The following is a 13,576-nucleotide window of genomic DNA, read 5'->3' on the forward strand; positions in this document are numbered from 1 at the left end:
TGAAAGTCTCTTTCAAACATCTCCATAAACACAGGCGTTTGTATTATTGTGCATGTCTGACCTCAGGTGCGTCGCTCAGTTCCTGCAGAGCCGTGGTGGGCGTGGCCGATGGAGAATTGCTCTGTTGCACCAGGTCAGGCAGGTTACCGTGGTTGCTATGATTTCCAAATCCATTACTCTCTGTGTGACCACCTCTCCTCCTCTCCTCTGCCTGAAAGATACAAAAGCGGATGTTAAATAAAAAAAAAAAAAAAACCAAAAAACCATCCAGATTATATTTATTTTAAGGTCTACATTGACAGTATGTGTACTGTAGGTATGCTGCAACGTGTGCCAACAGAGTCATCATCACCTCTCTCATCACAAGAGTACCGTCCTTGGAGCTATTATAGGCATCTCCCAGGGAATCCTCCGTTAGCCCACCATACGACTCTCCACTGGTCTGCACTGCTGGCCTATGATTCACACACACACACACACACACACACACACACACACACACACACACACACACACACACACACACACACACACACACACACACACACACACACACACACACACACACACACACACACACACACACACACACACACACACACACACACACACACACACACACACACACACACACACACACGCGCAGGCTGAATCGTTTACAAAGCAGTTCTCCTAAAACAATACTGACAAGCAGCTTGCATGGTGTTTATTCAAAACCCATGGATATCTCAGTACAAATGAATGCTGACAGTTCTAAAAAAGAAAAAAGGAAAAGTGAGGAGTGTGAGAGAGAGGATATAAAAACAAGAGGACAACTTACATGATGCGGGGGATGTCGCTTACAGCAACAGTCCCATCATGCCCCACTGTCTCACCATCCTCATCGCTGCTCTCCGAGTCCTCACTCGAGGATGAATAGTCTGTAACCTTCACAGAGAACACAGTGAGCACAAACAAAAATCAATTTTAATAAGGAGAATTGATCAGTGGAACTCTAAGACACAACATTGTGACAGGACTTTATAGAGATGTCTCTAAATTACCTGCAGGGCTCATTTGAACCTTGCACATTTTTTTCAAAATGTCAGCATTTTTATGATTAGAATATTCACATATATTGATGTGACCTGATGGATTTTTTTTCGTTTTTACTTTAATTGAGTCTTCCTTCTGTTTATTTCTGCACAATCGTTCACAGAGGCAATTTGTCATGTGCGACTGGCAGCAATGCAAAAAGTACATCATCATTTGCTTGGTAATCCATGGAAATTCTACACAGCAAGTGCAAGAATATTTAAACAATGCAGGCGAGCACTATTAATAAAGTGTCAAACATTTTGGTTGACTGGGCCTTCCTCTGTAAAGGCTGCATGTTTTCCCTGTGCGTGTGATGGCTAAATTAGTTTATAATGTCAATCCTGGACAGGTCAAAGTCCATGACAGGGCAAACACAGAGAAAGACCAAACGTGCACAAATTAAAAAGCAATTTTATAGTTAATAATTTACATCAAATGTATATTTTTGGACTTTGGACAAGGCGAAATACACCACATGCACAGAGACAACATGCAGACTCTGCATAGGAAACACTCCAAGCCTGGACTTGTAAGAGGGCTTTTGTCTGTGAGGCGGAACTGCAGTTGGTTGTGCATTTTTACATCTGAAGATAGAATCTTGCCCGCATGTTTTTGCAGTTTTACACAATCAAGCCCATCGGTTTGGTAACCACAAATGTCGCCATACCTTCACCGGCGGTCTGCTTCCCTCTTCTACCCTCAGTTCTCTGAGTTCTTTAGCCAATGCACTTAGGTCCTATAACAGAGCACAGAAAGGAAGAGGAGAAACAGGCAGTCAATCAGTCGATATGTTCTGTATCATCAGTGTTAAGAACCCGAAAAGTGAGAGAATGCATCACATACAGGGAGGAAAGGAGAGCAGAGAGGATCAAAGAGTGGGATAAACCTTAAATATCATGATGAGGGGGCAAAGTGTGTGTTGTCACATAGACACCTGAGCTGATATGGAACAAGAGTGCTGATTTGATTTTTTTTTTTTTTTTTTGCTCATTAAAAAGCTTTTTTATACATGTATTGATCATAATCAGCACTTTTATTCACTCACAAGCAAATACTACCTTTAAGAACAGAGGCTATATTTAGAAAGAAAGACAGATAATCAAGCTTGATGTACTACTGGAGTGCAGGATGCCTCTGCCTCCTCTCTACCAATCACCCCCATGCCAACTGGCCTGTAGTTTCTGCCCCTCCCTCCCTCCCTCCCTCCTCATCACCCCCAGCCAATGGATCAGACCATGTCATGCAGACAGGGGGGAAGGAGCGTCACACTCGGTGGGCTTACCAGCTCCTCCTGAACCGTGACAACAGAGAAACAGGAAAAGAAATTCAGAGACTGTTCAGGTGCGTGGCAGATCAGCCTACACACATCTGCTGGCTGTCACAGAGGCACACACATATATATATATATATATACTATAGATACACCACATGCCTGTATCACACCAACCTCCACAAGCACACATCCACCCACACTCAGGTATGTGTGTAGAAGCACACATGCACTGCCATTGGTTTTACACTCTGATGTTTCAGAGTTTCAGGGGGAAAGTCATCTTCTTGTGAAATCATCTAACTCCACCATGCCAGGGGAAGAGGAAGGGCTCTGAGATCGCGATAAAGGAAAACCAGGAAAAAGGCAAAAATAAGAAAAGAAAAGGGGACTCGATTGTCACTGACCTCATCTATGGCTTTCTTATAGCTCTGTAGAATGGAAAGAGAGAGACGAAAGAAAGCAAGGTAGAGAAAAAGAACGAAAGAAAGAGAGAGAGAGGAAGAGAAAGAAAGAGAGCGAGACAGAAAGAGAGCGAGACAGAAAGAAAGAAAGAAAGAAAGAAAGAAAGAAAGAAAGAAAGAAAGAAAGAAAGAAAGAAAGAAAGAAAGAAAGAAAGAAAGAAAGAAAGAAAGAAAGAAAGAAAGAAAGAAAGACCAGATGAATAGTAGAAAAATGAGGAGGAGGCCTTAAATTCACCAGAGAGGATTGGTGTGGTAGAAGTGAACGAGTGTGTCTATGTTGTGAGACTCACAGCAGGTCTGCTGGGTCTGGTTGATTCACGACCTTCCTCCTGTTTGGACTTTGCCTCCTGATTGGCTCCTGGAGGAGATCCTTCCTGCTTGGTTAGACCTACCAGGACAAAAATGGTTAAACATTAACCGATCAGATAGCTTTAAAGGAGTTAACGTTATGCTTCTTGGATGAAATCATGTGCACAAACGACATAATATAGAATATAACATGAAGGAACATGGATTCATATTTAAACCTCCCTCTATGGTATAGAGTCTATGCCATGTGTCTTTCAGAGGGAAATCCATGCATGTCTGGGACATCACTCTGACCTGTTGTTTGACACATCCCTCTGTACCTCTTACAATCTCCCTCTCTCATTTCCTCTCCTGTATCTCTCCAGAGGCTGAGAGCAACAGGGCGCATCAGACAGGTTGATCAGAGCAGAACTGCGACTGACAACGTCCTGCTGATAGCCTCTGAAGCCTTGTGAGTGAGTGAGTGAGTGAGTGAGTGAGTGAGTGAGTGAGTGAGTGAGTGAGTGAGTGAGTGAGTGAGTGTGGTTCCAGCATGAAGCATCAACATACACCTGATTAAATGCATTCAAATGCCTACATAAGTGTGCAATTTTCAGTTTGGGTGACTGTTTTTTTTCTGTTTCATAAGCACAGTGCTAGTTTTTTGTCTTGGTTTTTTTTTTTTTACCTCTCCTCTCTGCTGAGCCGCCCTGAGATGAAGGGGAGGAAGAAGATGATGAATTGGAGGAGGTTCTTTGTAGCATGGCGTCCAGAGAAAGCTCTGAGCGTCGCAGGTCTGGATTGCTGAAACAGGAAGGAAATATTGCCGTAAGTGGGCAAAATGACCTCAAACTAATTCCAAATTAACAGTTGTCATGGTCTGGAGGCAACATATTCTCGCCACGACACCGCTGTGCAGTCCAACATGAGATCTTTTGAAGAGTCAAAAGAGGAGGAGGAAAGTTAAAATCTGTTTGATTCTTTAGTCATTACCTGGCTCGTATGAGCTGAGAACCCGTGCGAGGGCCCAGACCAACTCCTCCATTAGGGGAGTTCTTCCTGACGAGAGCTGGGGAGATGGAAGTGGTCCTCTGGGGTACCTGGTCAAACACACAAACACACACACACAGACACACGTCAACAGACCTGAAACACTTTCTCCTTTACACTTAAAAAGGATTTCAGGTTAAAGTTTTACAACTATTAATACTATCACTATTGCAATTTTCATGTACAATGAGTTCATCTAATGAGTCGTAAAAAAAATATAAAACAAGGAATAAATAGTATAATCAAAATAAAATACATGAGAAGTTGTTAATCTTCTTTTCTGATTGTGATCCTCAACCTTGGGTGGGATGTCCTCCTCCCTCAGCCAAGCGGTTCTGTCCCTGTCCCTTTCCCTGTCCCTCTCCCGTTCCCGTTCCTCCCTGCCGGTGGTCCTCGGAGGGGGTCCCGGTGTGTCAGAGGTGGGGTCTGAGTTCTGACGAGGCATCTCATGCCTGGGGGATCCCACGCTAACGCCTTCGCTCAAAGCTGAGCCTGTCTGGTCTTGCAGAGACTGAGAGCCAGACATGGAGCTTGAGTGGGTCTTCACTGGGACCAGGTGAGCCATCTGTGGGGGGGGGGGGGGGCAAACAACAGAGGAAGAGAATGGTTGGGGTGGATGGATGAAGAACAAAACCCATTCACTCATATGTCGACCTGAACCTTGAGAGAGGGTATTCGAAAAGAAGCAAAGAGGCTTGTGATTTGGGGATACACCAAACATATACATCCCTAGTTTCCCCACACATACTGACCAACACACGCATGCGCGCACACACACACACCTGTGGTTCGATGGAGCGGTGGATGGGTGGGGTGCGGGCAGGCTGCATGCCCCCGCTGCTGAAGGACTCGGAGCGGGGAGGGAGGGAGGGGTCGGAGATGCGGTTGGACACTTTGTGCTGCAGCGCTGGGGAGCTCTGTCTGTTCAGCTTAGATCGCTCCTCCACCTGAGACAGGTCACATACCACTGTCACTCACAGCCCAGCACACAAAACAACCAATCACCACACGAGCTCCACTATCGGCATCGCAGCCCACATGCACGTCTGCTAGCCACTGCGCAATCTTACATCGCATACCTTTGTGGGACAGCATCCAAAATCTGCATTGTTTGAACAAAAGGTTTCCATAGAACCCAACATGCCCGAACCTGTTTTTACTTGGCATGAGTCATAATAAAACTGTTAACAGAACTGTCAACTTAACTGTCAACTTGAGACATCTCGAGATATTGAAGTTGAATTTAACAACAGCTTTTTGTTTCCTTCTAACGAATTGTTTGTGTATGAGTCTCCGTGTCCCAGAAATACTGAGAAGCAAGACTGTTCAGTGGCTTAAGGGAAAAGTTAAATAGAATTATACCGACTCTTCATATACGGACACAAAAATCCAGGCCAGAGTGAAAGATTTTTGTGCAGGAGCAGTTCCCAAACAGAATTCATTGTTTGTTTGAACTGAAGGAGTCCACAGTATATGTCAATGCAAACAGGCACTAAATATGTCTGTGTGAGTAAGGCAGAAAGCTCCTCTTCTCAGTGTAATCTGATTATCAGATTACCTACTGTGCAGTGGGAGAAGATTCAAAGGAAAGCTCCAAGCAGCCAACATCCCGCTTTCTGAATCTAAAAAGTCAGTAAAACACTGACTCGTGGCTCAGTAGGGCATGGTTTCAATAGCTCCCAGGTAAACATACGTGTGCAAAGAGAAATATTACAGTTTTAAAGGCTTTTTCTAATTCCAGATGAGCTCATAATCCAGCAGGATTATTTAAGATTATGACCTGGGTCAAAACACTATGCGACACTGGTTCATTCCTCAAATGGGTGTTCGTTGACTGCTTGGAGGTTAACTGCAGTGTGTGCAGCAACAGAGAAGTGGTTAGTTGTTCAAATGAAAGGCAACTGCCAATGAGGAAATCAGATGTAGACAAAAACGTAGAGAGGGCTAATGGGAAACAAACACTCGTCTAAGAAGAAATCCTGCTGAGAGCGAAGTGAATGTTTGATCGGTGTACAATTTGGGGTTAGCATTAACAATGACCTACAGGAAAGAGAGAGAATATTGTTAGTACACCCCTTTACAGAGGAAAAAGCCTCTGGGTAATGCTGCTTGATTCTGTCTCCAGCCTACTACCCAAAAACTCCTTCAACTGTGAACCGAAAAACAAATACCGGAGGAAGTTGTTTGGAGAAAATGCTGCATCTACATTAATAAATACTGGAGAGAGAAAATGCAGACGAGGAAGGGAGGGATTGCAGAGGGCGTCCTCTGAGGATTCACCATTTCACCGGACCCCATCACCAAGCACAGCTTTGATTGACTGTTCGACTAACCTAGAAGGAAACGAATGCACGGGTTTCCCAGATGACATCAAACCCTGTATGTACAGGAAGGGGCTGACGAGGGCGCAGTGCGGCATGAGATGATGGTGGCCATGGGGGGGCAGTAATGCAGGGGGTCTATTAATCAAGGCGATATTAAACTATACAATCCTTCTGGATCTCATTCCTAGTGAAAATATTTGAGATTAAAAAAAGCGACAATATATAGTAGCTTAACAGTAAAAAAAAAAAAAAAAAAAAAAAAAGCCTGTATAGCAAAAAATGAGGATACGATTTTCTACAATGTCTTTGTTTTTATGTTAGCAATATATTTACACGTCCTTATTTTCTTTTTTTGTTCTGGATTTTTTAAATAAAAGGTATTTCTTTCAAATATGGACACTCCGTATGTACCTATTGATTCCAGTAAATGTCAAATTATAGTTGTTTTTCATGGCCTTTACATGATAAAGATATACAAGAAATGTGTGGGCTGTCTCTCTCAGGTGGTACTTAACAGTTGAGTTTAGGAGTCTTGAGTACATCGGTATATTTATAGGCATATGTACATAGACGGTGCACTAACCAGGGTTCTAGCTGGGGGTTTATTGGTCATTCTATTTATTTTTGCATGTTCTCCATGTACATGCAAGGCTTTTGTCCCACAGTCCAAAGACATGTGTTGCAAGTTAATTTTCTACTTTAAATTGCCCTTTACCTTCAGTACCACAGGGCCAAAGCCCCTCTCTTTGAGTTAACTGTATTAAATCAACGTGTTTTCTCATATTTATGTTGCATCCCTTTTTTGCATTCATTACTACAGACATAATTGCCTGTATTTTTAATTCTTTTTAATCAATCAATTCTAGATTTTTGGAAATGTGCCTCAAAGAATAGGTGAGTGCAACAGGTTCCCAAAAGCCACTTATTGCCCATGCCTGACATGAGTGGAGTAAAATGAACTGTCTTGAATTTTTAGAGCTATGCTTGTTTCGCTCTGTGATACTCAAAGAGATGTGTGTGAAATTCAACATTTATGCACATTAAAATACACATTGCATTGCAAAATATTTTCTTCTGCCTGCAATGCCAGTTAAATTTTGCTTAAGCTATAGATAGGATCATAGGCAGCTCACTGACTGATATATATATATATATATATATATATATATATATATATATATATATATAACAAAGTAAATGAGTTGTGAGACATTGGCTGTGAGTCTTCTATTTTTTTTTATAAATTAGAGAAAAGTTAAGACTCTAAAACAACCAATCACCAGGACAAAGCTATCATCATATGAAAGATATGATGTATTTATACAATGTGGAACATACGTTTGATTAAAATGTAATGTAAGAATAGCAGGGTAGTGGCATTTTAGTGGCATTGGTAGTTTAACCAGTTTAAACGCTACTAAAAAGCAGTGTTTATTTAAGTTTCTTGTTTTTGTATTTATTGTTCATGAATAAGATGAGTAGCATGTAAAAATGTAACATCAAAATAATATGTATTATATACTTTAAAATGTATAACTATGGATGTAGAGACACTTGCTTCAGGAATACATTCTAAAGTACAAATGCCGAAGTGTCCTTATTTGTTTATATCCGAATTTTCACTCATGATAATCGGAGAAGAGACACCTCTGCTCAACACATCGGATCCCGGGGGGAGAAAATTCATCGGATGTGTTTGAAGAGGTGCTGAGCATTGGTGAGAACCATCGTGACATTGTCGGAGAGGTTTGGGGAGAAAGGCTCATCCACTCAACTGGACTGCTTTGACGATGCATATCAGCCAATTGCTGTTTAAATGTGCCGTCAGGCAATGAACGACAGAGAGTAGATACAGGGGAGCTGCATCTAGATGCATTTTGCTCCAAAGTGCGACATGCACTTTCACAGTCAGAAGGACAAAAAGGGAGAATGAACGCTGGGACCTGGAGAAAATTGCCATGTTGTGAGACAGGTTTGCCTGCGTTCTTTTGTCTGTTCGAGAAAGAATCAGAGAAAGGTCCAGTTTTGTCAGATGCCTTACAGTGGGAGAGTGCAGTGAGATTGTTGTAACTGCTAGACAACCTCTTCTGTCTGATCAACATTTCCTGGTATTCAGGTTCTATGTCTACATCTATTCTACGGGACGGCGAGTGTGAAGAGTGACGAGGACGATGACTAACCAGCTTGACCACGGGGTTAAATCCAGACTTGGGTTTCTGGATGTGTATTGGAGACAGAGGAGGGGGTTGAAGACTATTAAGATGGGAGTCTGCAGACATTAGTCCTTGGATGGCTGCCTGGCTGGAGACAGACCGAGGTCGCTCTTCACGTTTTTCTTTGAGATCATTTGGCCCAGGCGAATAAACCCTAGGTCTACCACAACGCTCTCCCACTTGCCCCTGATTTGAAAACCCTTTTTGACTCTTACTAGGTCCCCTAGCAGGCCCTTGGCCAGAAGCCTTGACTGGTTCTTGAATAGGCCCTGGACTATGACATCTGTTGTTCTGAGCCCTGAACTCTCTGAGCTGCTGACTTATCTCTTGTTTCAACCCTGGATCTAGAAGATCTCCCTCTTCTAGTGAAATGCCTATATGGGAGAGGCCGGTGGAGAGAAGGTTGGCGCCATGGGACTGGGTTCGCTTAGACGACTGAGCTCTGGGTTGGCCACGAGAGCTGGAGGATGAAGCGGGCTGGTTGAATGACTGGTGATGCCGAAGGTGTGAGTGGGGTGGGTTACCATGAGCATGCTGCTGCTCCCGGACCTAGGAGTCAAGAGTCAGAGGAGGAGCATAACAAAGACACACAAATCAGACATTGCAGTGTGAAGAAATGTGTTCAGAATGACAAAGTGAGGTCTCCTCACTACTATCCAGGGTTTGCTGATTGCAGTGAGACCTGTTCAAAAAATCATTAACAAGGCCACAAGTTGAAGCCACATTTCGAACTACAACCCGAAAAAACATATATTGCATGACTTCCCACAGCATTGGTACTTTGTCTTGTTCAAGAAAAGGAAGTTCACATTGTGGAAAATAAGTCATTATAGATTCACGTCACTGCATGTCATGCATGTTGGAGCTTACCTCTTTAGCCCAGGCAGGCTTGTCATTAGGATTAATGACATCCTTGTAGTGGTAAAGCTGTTTCTTCTCCGCCTGTCTTCCCTCATCCTGCTGCTGCTGCTGTTGTTGTTGCTGCTTCTGCTGCTGTTGTAGAGACACCAGGTAGGCTCTCTCCTGCTGGAGCTGCCTCTGTAGCCTCTCCGCCTGCCGCTGTTCCTCAACTTGCTTACGTTTGTACTCCTGGAGGAGGAGAGGAGGAAAAATGTGAAACGCACGTGAAAAACAGAGGCAAGTAGAGCAGATGAGGGACGAAAGGAAGAGAAATGGGAATACGGGGTCATAAAAGGCATGCAAAGAGACAAAAATCAACATCAAAACTTTACATTGTAATTTTTGCTCTACGTATGAATAGGATTATGGACATAGCCATTACAAGTCATAAATGGCACTTGGGATAGACACAATGGGACTGAAAAGGGATCGACGCAAAGATGGACAAAGTATGCACTGCCTCGGGGTTTGACACACAGAAGCTACGTTGGCTGCATCTCAAAGTACTGCAGTTTTTTTTCAGACGTTAGCTAATTTCTATATTTAAACTCAATGAAAAGAGCAGAAGACAAACACTTCATGACATATTGTGATATCGTTGCCCTTGACAAGATTGGGACACAGAAAGAAAACACAACGTGAATCACAACAATGTCCTAGTTTCTGCTGCTTTGTGAGCCAGTATGACAGAGCTGCCAAAACAGTATTTTTCACAGCCTCTGGGGAATCATTTGAGATCCAACCGACTTAACGATACCATACATGCAATCAGTGATCTGAACGAATTCAAAACAGGCTTTAGAGATTAGCAATATATTCTTTCAGCTTCATGTGGTTTTTTTCTTGAATCTTCAACTTAACAAGCTAAGGGACTCAGACGGTCACACTGTGGATTCTCCTACAGTCAATTCCTCTGCACAAAAGCGACTTGGGTACATGCAGTGGGGACGGGAGACCACACAGCACAGATGAGGAGGCAGTTGTAGCAAGTGGGAGGGCCACAGTTACCAGCAATAATGCCTGCTCTTGTAGTAGTTGCTGCTGGAGAATCTCTAACTGCCTCTGTTCCTCTTCCAGCTGTCTACGGATATACTCCTGAGCAGCATGTCGACACAAGGAGATGGATAAAGATTGATTGAGAGAACAATCTAGAAATATCAACATCCACATATAGACTGGGGGGGGGAAACAGAGAACAAAAGCTGGAAATAGAAAAAGATGATTATCTGTGGTGGCTGCAGAGGGAGAGAAGAGATGATAGGAAGAAGCTGTAAGGAGCGAAGGAGACCATATCCTCAAACAACTTTAATAAGTTACAAAGGAAAAAAGAGACAAAGAGAGACGGGAGAGAGGTGTGAGGATATGTTTCCAAAGCACTCGAAAAGCGTGGGAGGAGAGCAGCAGAGCAATAAAGAGGGAGTAGGACAGATGAAAAAAAAAACACGAGGACAGCAATTCAAGTTCACTGAGAAGACAGGGGAGCACATTGTTAAAATAAATGTATATGAGAAGACACCGAGCAATCAGAATACACACAAGAGTGCGACCTACATTAGAATTGGGATCAAAGTAAAGCTAGCTGTCCCAGCAGCAGAAACATGGAATGCGATGACATTTTCCTCTTATGAGCATTAAAGCACAAACATTAACTAATCATTTACTTTTCATTATAAAATAGATCCCATTTTCCATCATTAACTCCTCATTTTTCTTGCCATACAATCATAATATTAAAAATGTACAGCAAGTGAATGCCAAAATGAAGAAAAAGTCAATAAAATCACTTTTAAATAGCAAAAGAAATCAAGAAACTTAATGAAAATGTATAGACTAAGAGATTGTCGTCAAGCGAAGAAAAAAGCTTGAAGACCATATATGTAGTGGGAATACGCTCAAATAGTATCTCGAGTAGAAAGACAAAGACATTTGGCATAAAAGAAAGGGACAAATTTTGTAGTGTTATGCATGTCTCGGACTGTAGTTGTCATTAATACACACATTTTCAGAATTTAAATATAAAGTATGAACCTGTTCTCTTTCGGCATGTCTCCTCTCCTCCTCTCTGCGGAACTGCTCCAGTTCCTCATAGCGTCTCCTCTGTTCCCTCTCATGCTGTTTCCTCAGCCCACGCTCTCGTTCCTGCTGCTGTTTGAGGAGAAAAGAGGCACTTCAGTTGTCTGTTTTCGAAGAATTAACAAATCACGCCTCAACAGAAACTGTGAAGACTCTCACTCATCGCGCAGGACGAAAGCTGTATGAATACTTTTAAGTTCCACATCATCATTGGGCTTTACTTTTGAAACTGCCACTGAATTACAAGGAGCTCTGTCATAAAACAGAAAGGCGAACAAACATTCAGACACAGTAACAGACACACACTTTGGCCGAGAGCGGTGGGGTCATGTTAGTTGAGCTGAGTCATGGAGCTTAGCGGTGCGTTGGGAGTCAAACCCTGGTGGGAACCCACAGATTACGAGTTAAGGATTTCCTTCTGTAAGCCTGCTCTCTGGAACTAAGAGAGGAACACTGGGGAACAGGCTGTGTGTGTGTGCCTCCATGGTGCTTTCTCTCTCTCTCCTCTCATGATGTCAAGTTCAAAGCTTTGTAAGTTTATATAGCTCAAACTCTGACCCCTTTTGAACTCATGTCCATCAGAAATAGATCTTTGCACATTCGTTCGCCCAAGCAGGATGATTTTCAAGCGTTGAATCAAGTCGACAGGATTTGGTAATATACATGAAAAAGTCCGGTCGACCTGATTCAATTGTTGTGAGATTCATTCATGCTAGTTGGAGTGTGCACGGCCACATGTTTGAATTGTCCCCAAGCTTTACCATCCCTGCATTTTTAGAATGTGCCATCACTAAGCTTTCTTAAATAAAACATTGTGATCAGACGTGTTGAAGCAGGGGCGACTCTAAAATATCCAGGCCTCAGGTCCTTCAGGTTCAGAGTTGGGCACAACTGACTATTGCAAGTATGAAAGGTGTACATCATCCAATACTGTGACCCTCCACCACCAAAATGCAACACTTGTACTTTATCCATTCATCCGTCTTCTGAACCATTTCACAGAACTTATGATTATGACCAAACATACTGTGTTTGGACAGTTTAAAACCTGGACAGGTTACTTGTCCACAGAGATGAACAATCCCACATCCACTTTCACACTTATGGGAAATTTTAGAATTAGCAATTAGCCTCAAATACATGCTGCTAGTGGGAGGAAAGTGTGCAGAGAAAAGCAATTTAAACAAAGAGACGACATGCATCTTGCTATCTTTAGACTGTTGATTAGTTTAACTTGTATAACTGACTTAAGCAGGGATTCCTGTACATAACAGTTAGTGCATTTAATTTATGCACTTGCCTGCACTTCATTCAAGTTGGTTCTACATGCTTCCAAGTCAGAGTATTTCTTCTCACCTCTTCCAACCTTCTCCTTTGCTCCTTCTGTTCCTCGATACGTTTCTGCCTCTCGGCCAACAGTAGGCGCTTGTGCTGCTCATTCTGCTGTTGCTCCAGCTGCTGCCGCCGTTGTGCCTCCGAACGCTCCTTATTGGCCAGCTGGAGGCGCAGGAAGTCGCGCCTCAGGGTTGACTCACCCGGGATGTTGATGATGGAGCTGGGTACCGGCCAAATAAAAATAAGAAAAATCACTAAGTAAAAAGTTTGGACATGAAATTGTCCAAAATGTTATGTTTTTGTGCTCATATTTGTGATCACCGACCTTGGTTCACCCGTCTCTCTTTCTTCATCCTCCTCTTCACTGCCACTGTACTCGTACTCTGTCTCCTCTGAAGGATGGAGAGGAAAAGGAAGCTCAAGTGAGTAACCAGTGAAGAGCGAAGCTATTCCTCCTCACATTCAGAATTTTTCACTTGCACTACCCTTGTTCATTACTAAACTGCTCACGATTGTGGCATTTTCAGATCCTCATTCCTTTAAGGCACTTTCTTTTAGCCGCTTGGAATAAGTGCATAAATT

The 13,576-nt window shown here is 42.9% G+C and overlaps 1 protein-coding gene across 3 annotated transcripts in view; it reads right to left on the minus strand.

Annotated features, from left to right (window-relative positions):
• Positions 1 to 13,576, minus strand: part of tnika (TRAF2 and NCK interacting kinase a) — a 66,390-nt gene that overhangs the window by 9,409 nt on the left and 43,405 nt on the right. For 2 of the 3 annotated variants that reach the window (XM_080512826.1, XM_080512828.1), the window contains 13 exons: positions 13,320 to 13,386; positions 13,016 to 13,214; positions 11,615 to 11,731; positions 9,557 to 9,775; positions 4,932 to 5,096; positions 4,406 to 4,714; positions 4,093 to 4,199; positions 3,788 to 3,903; positions 3,102 to 3,199; positions 1,745 to 1,813; positions 821 to 927; positions 353 to 455; positions 62 to 211 (listed from right to left, as the gene is read on the minus strand). In XM_080512826.1, coding sequence (XP_080368952.1) covers positions 62 to 211; positions 353 to 455; positions 821 to 927; positions 1,745 to 1,813; positions 3,102 to 3,199; positions 3,788 to 3,903; positions 4,093 to 4,199; positions 4,406 to 4,714; positions 4,932 to 5,096; positions 9,557 to 9,775; positions 11,615 to 11,731; positions 13,016 to 13,214; positions 13,320 to 13,386 — 1,826 coding nt within the window. The remainder of the gene's footprint in view (positions 1 to 61; positions 212 to 352; positions 456 to 820; positions 928 to 1,744; positions 1,814 to 3,101; positions 3,200 to 3,787; positions 3,904 to 4,092; positions 4,200 to 4,405; positions 4,715 to 4,931; positions 5,097 to 9,556; positions 9,776 to 11,614; positions 11,732 to 13,015; positions 13,215 to 13,319; positions 13,387 to 13,576) is intronic. The other variant, XM_080512827.1, reaches the window with a different exon arrangement.

This window comes from Blennius ocellaris, assembly GCF_963422515.1.
Source record: "Blennius ocellaris genome assembly, chromosome: 17".
NCBI lineage: Eukaryota > Metazoa > Chordata > Actinopteri > Blenniiformes > Blenniidae > Blennius > Blennius ocellaris.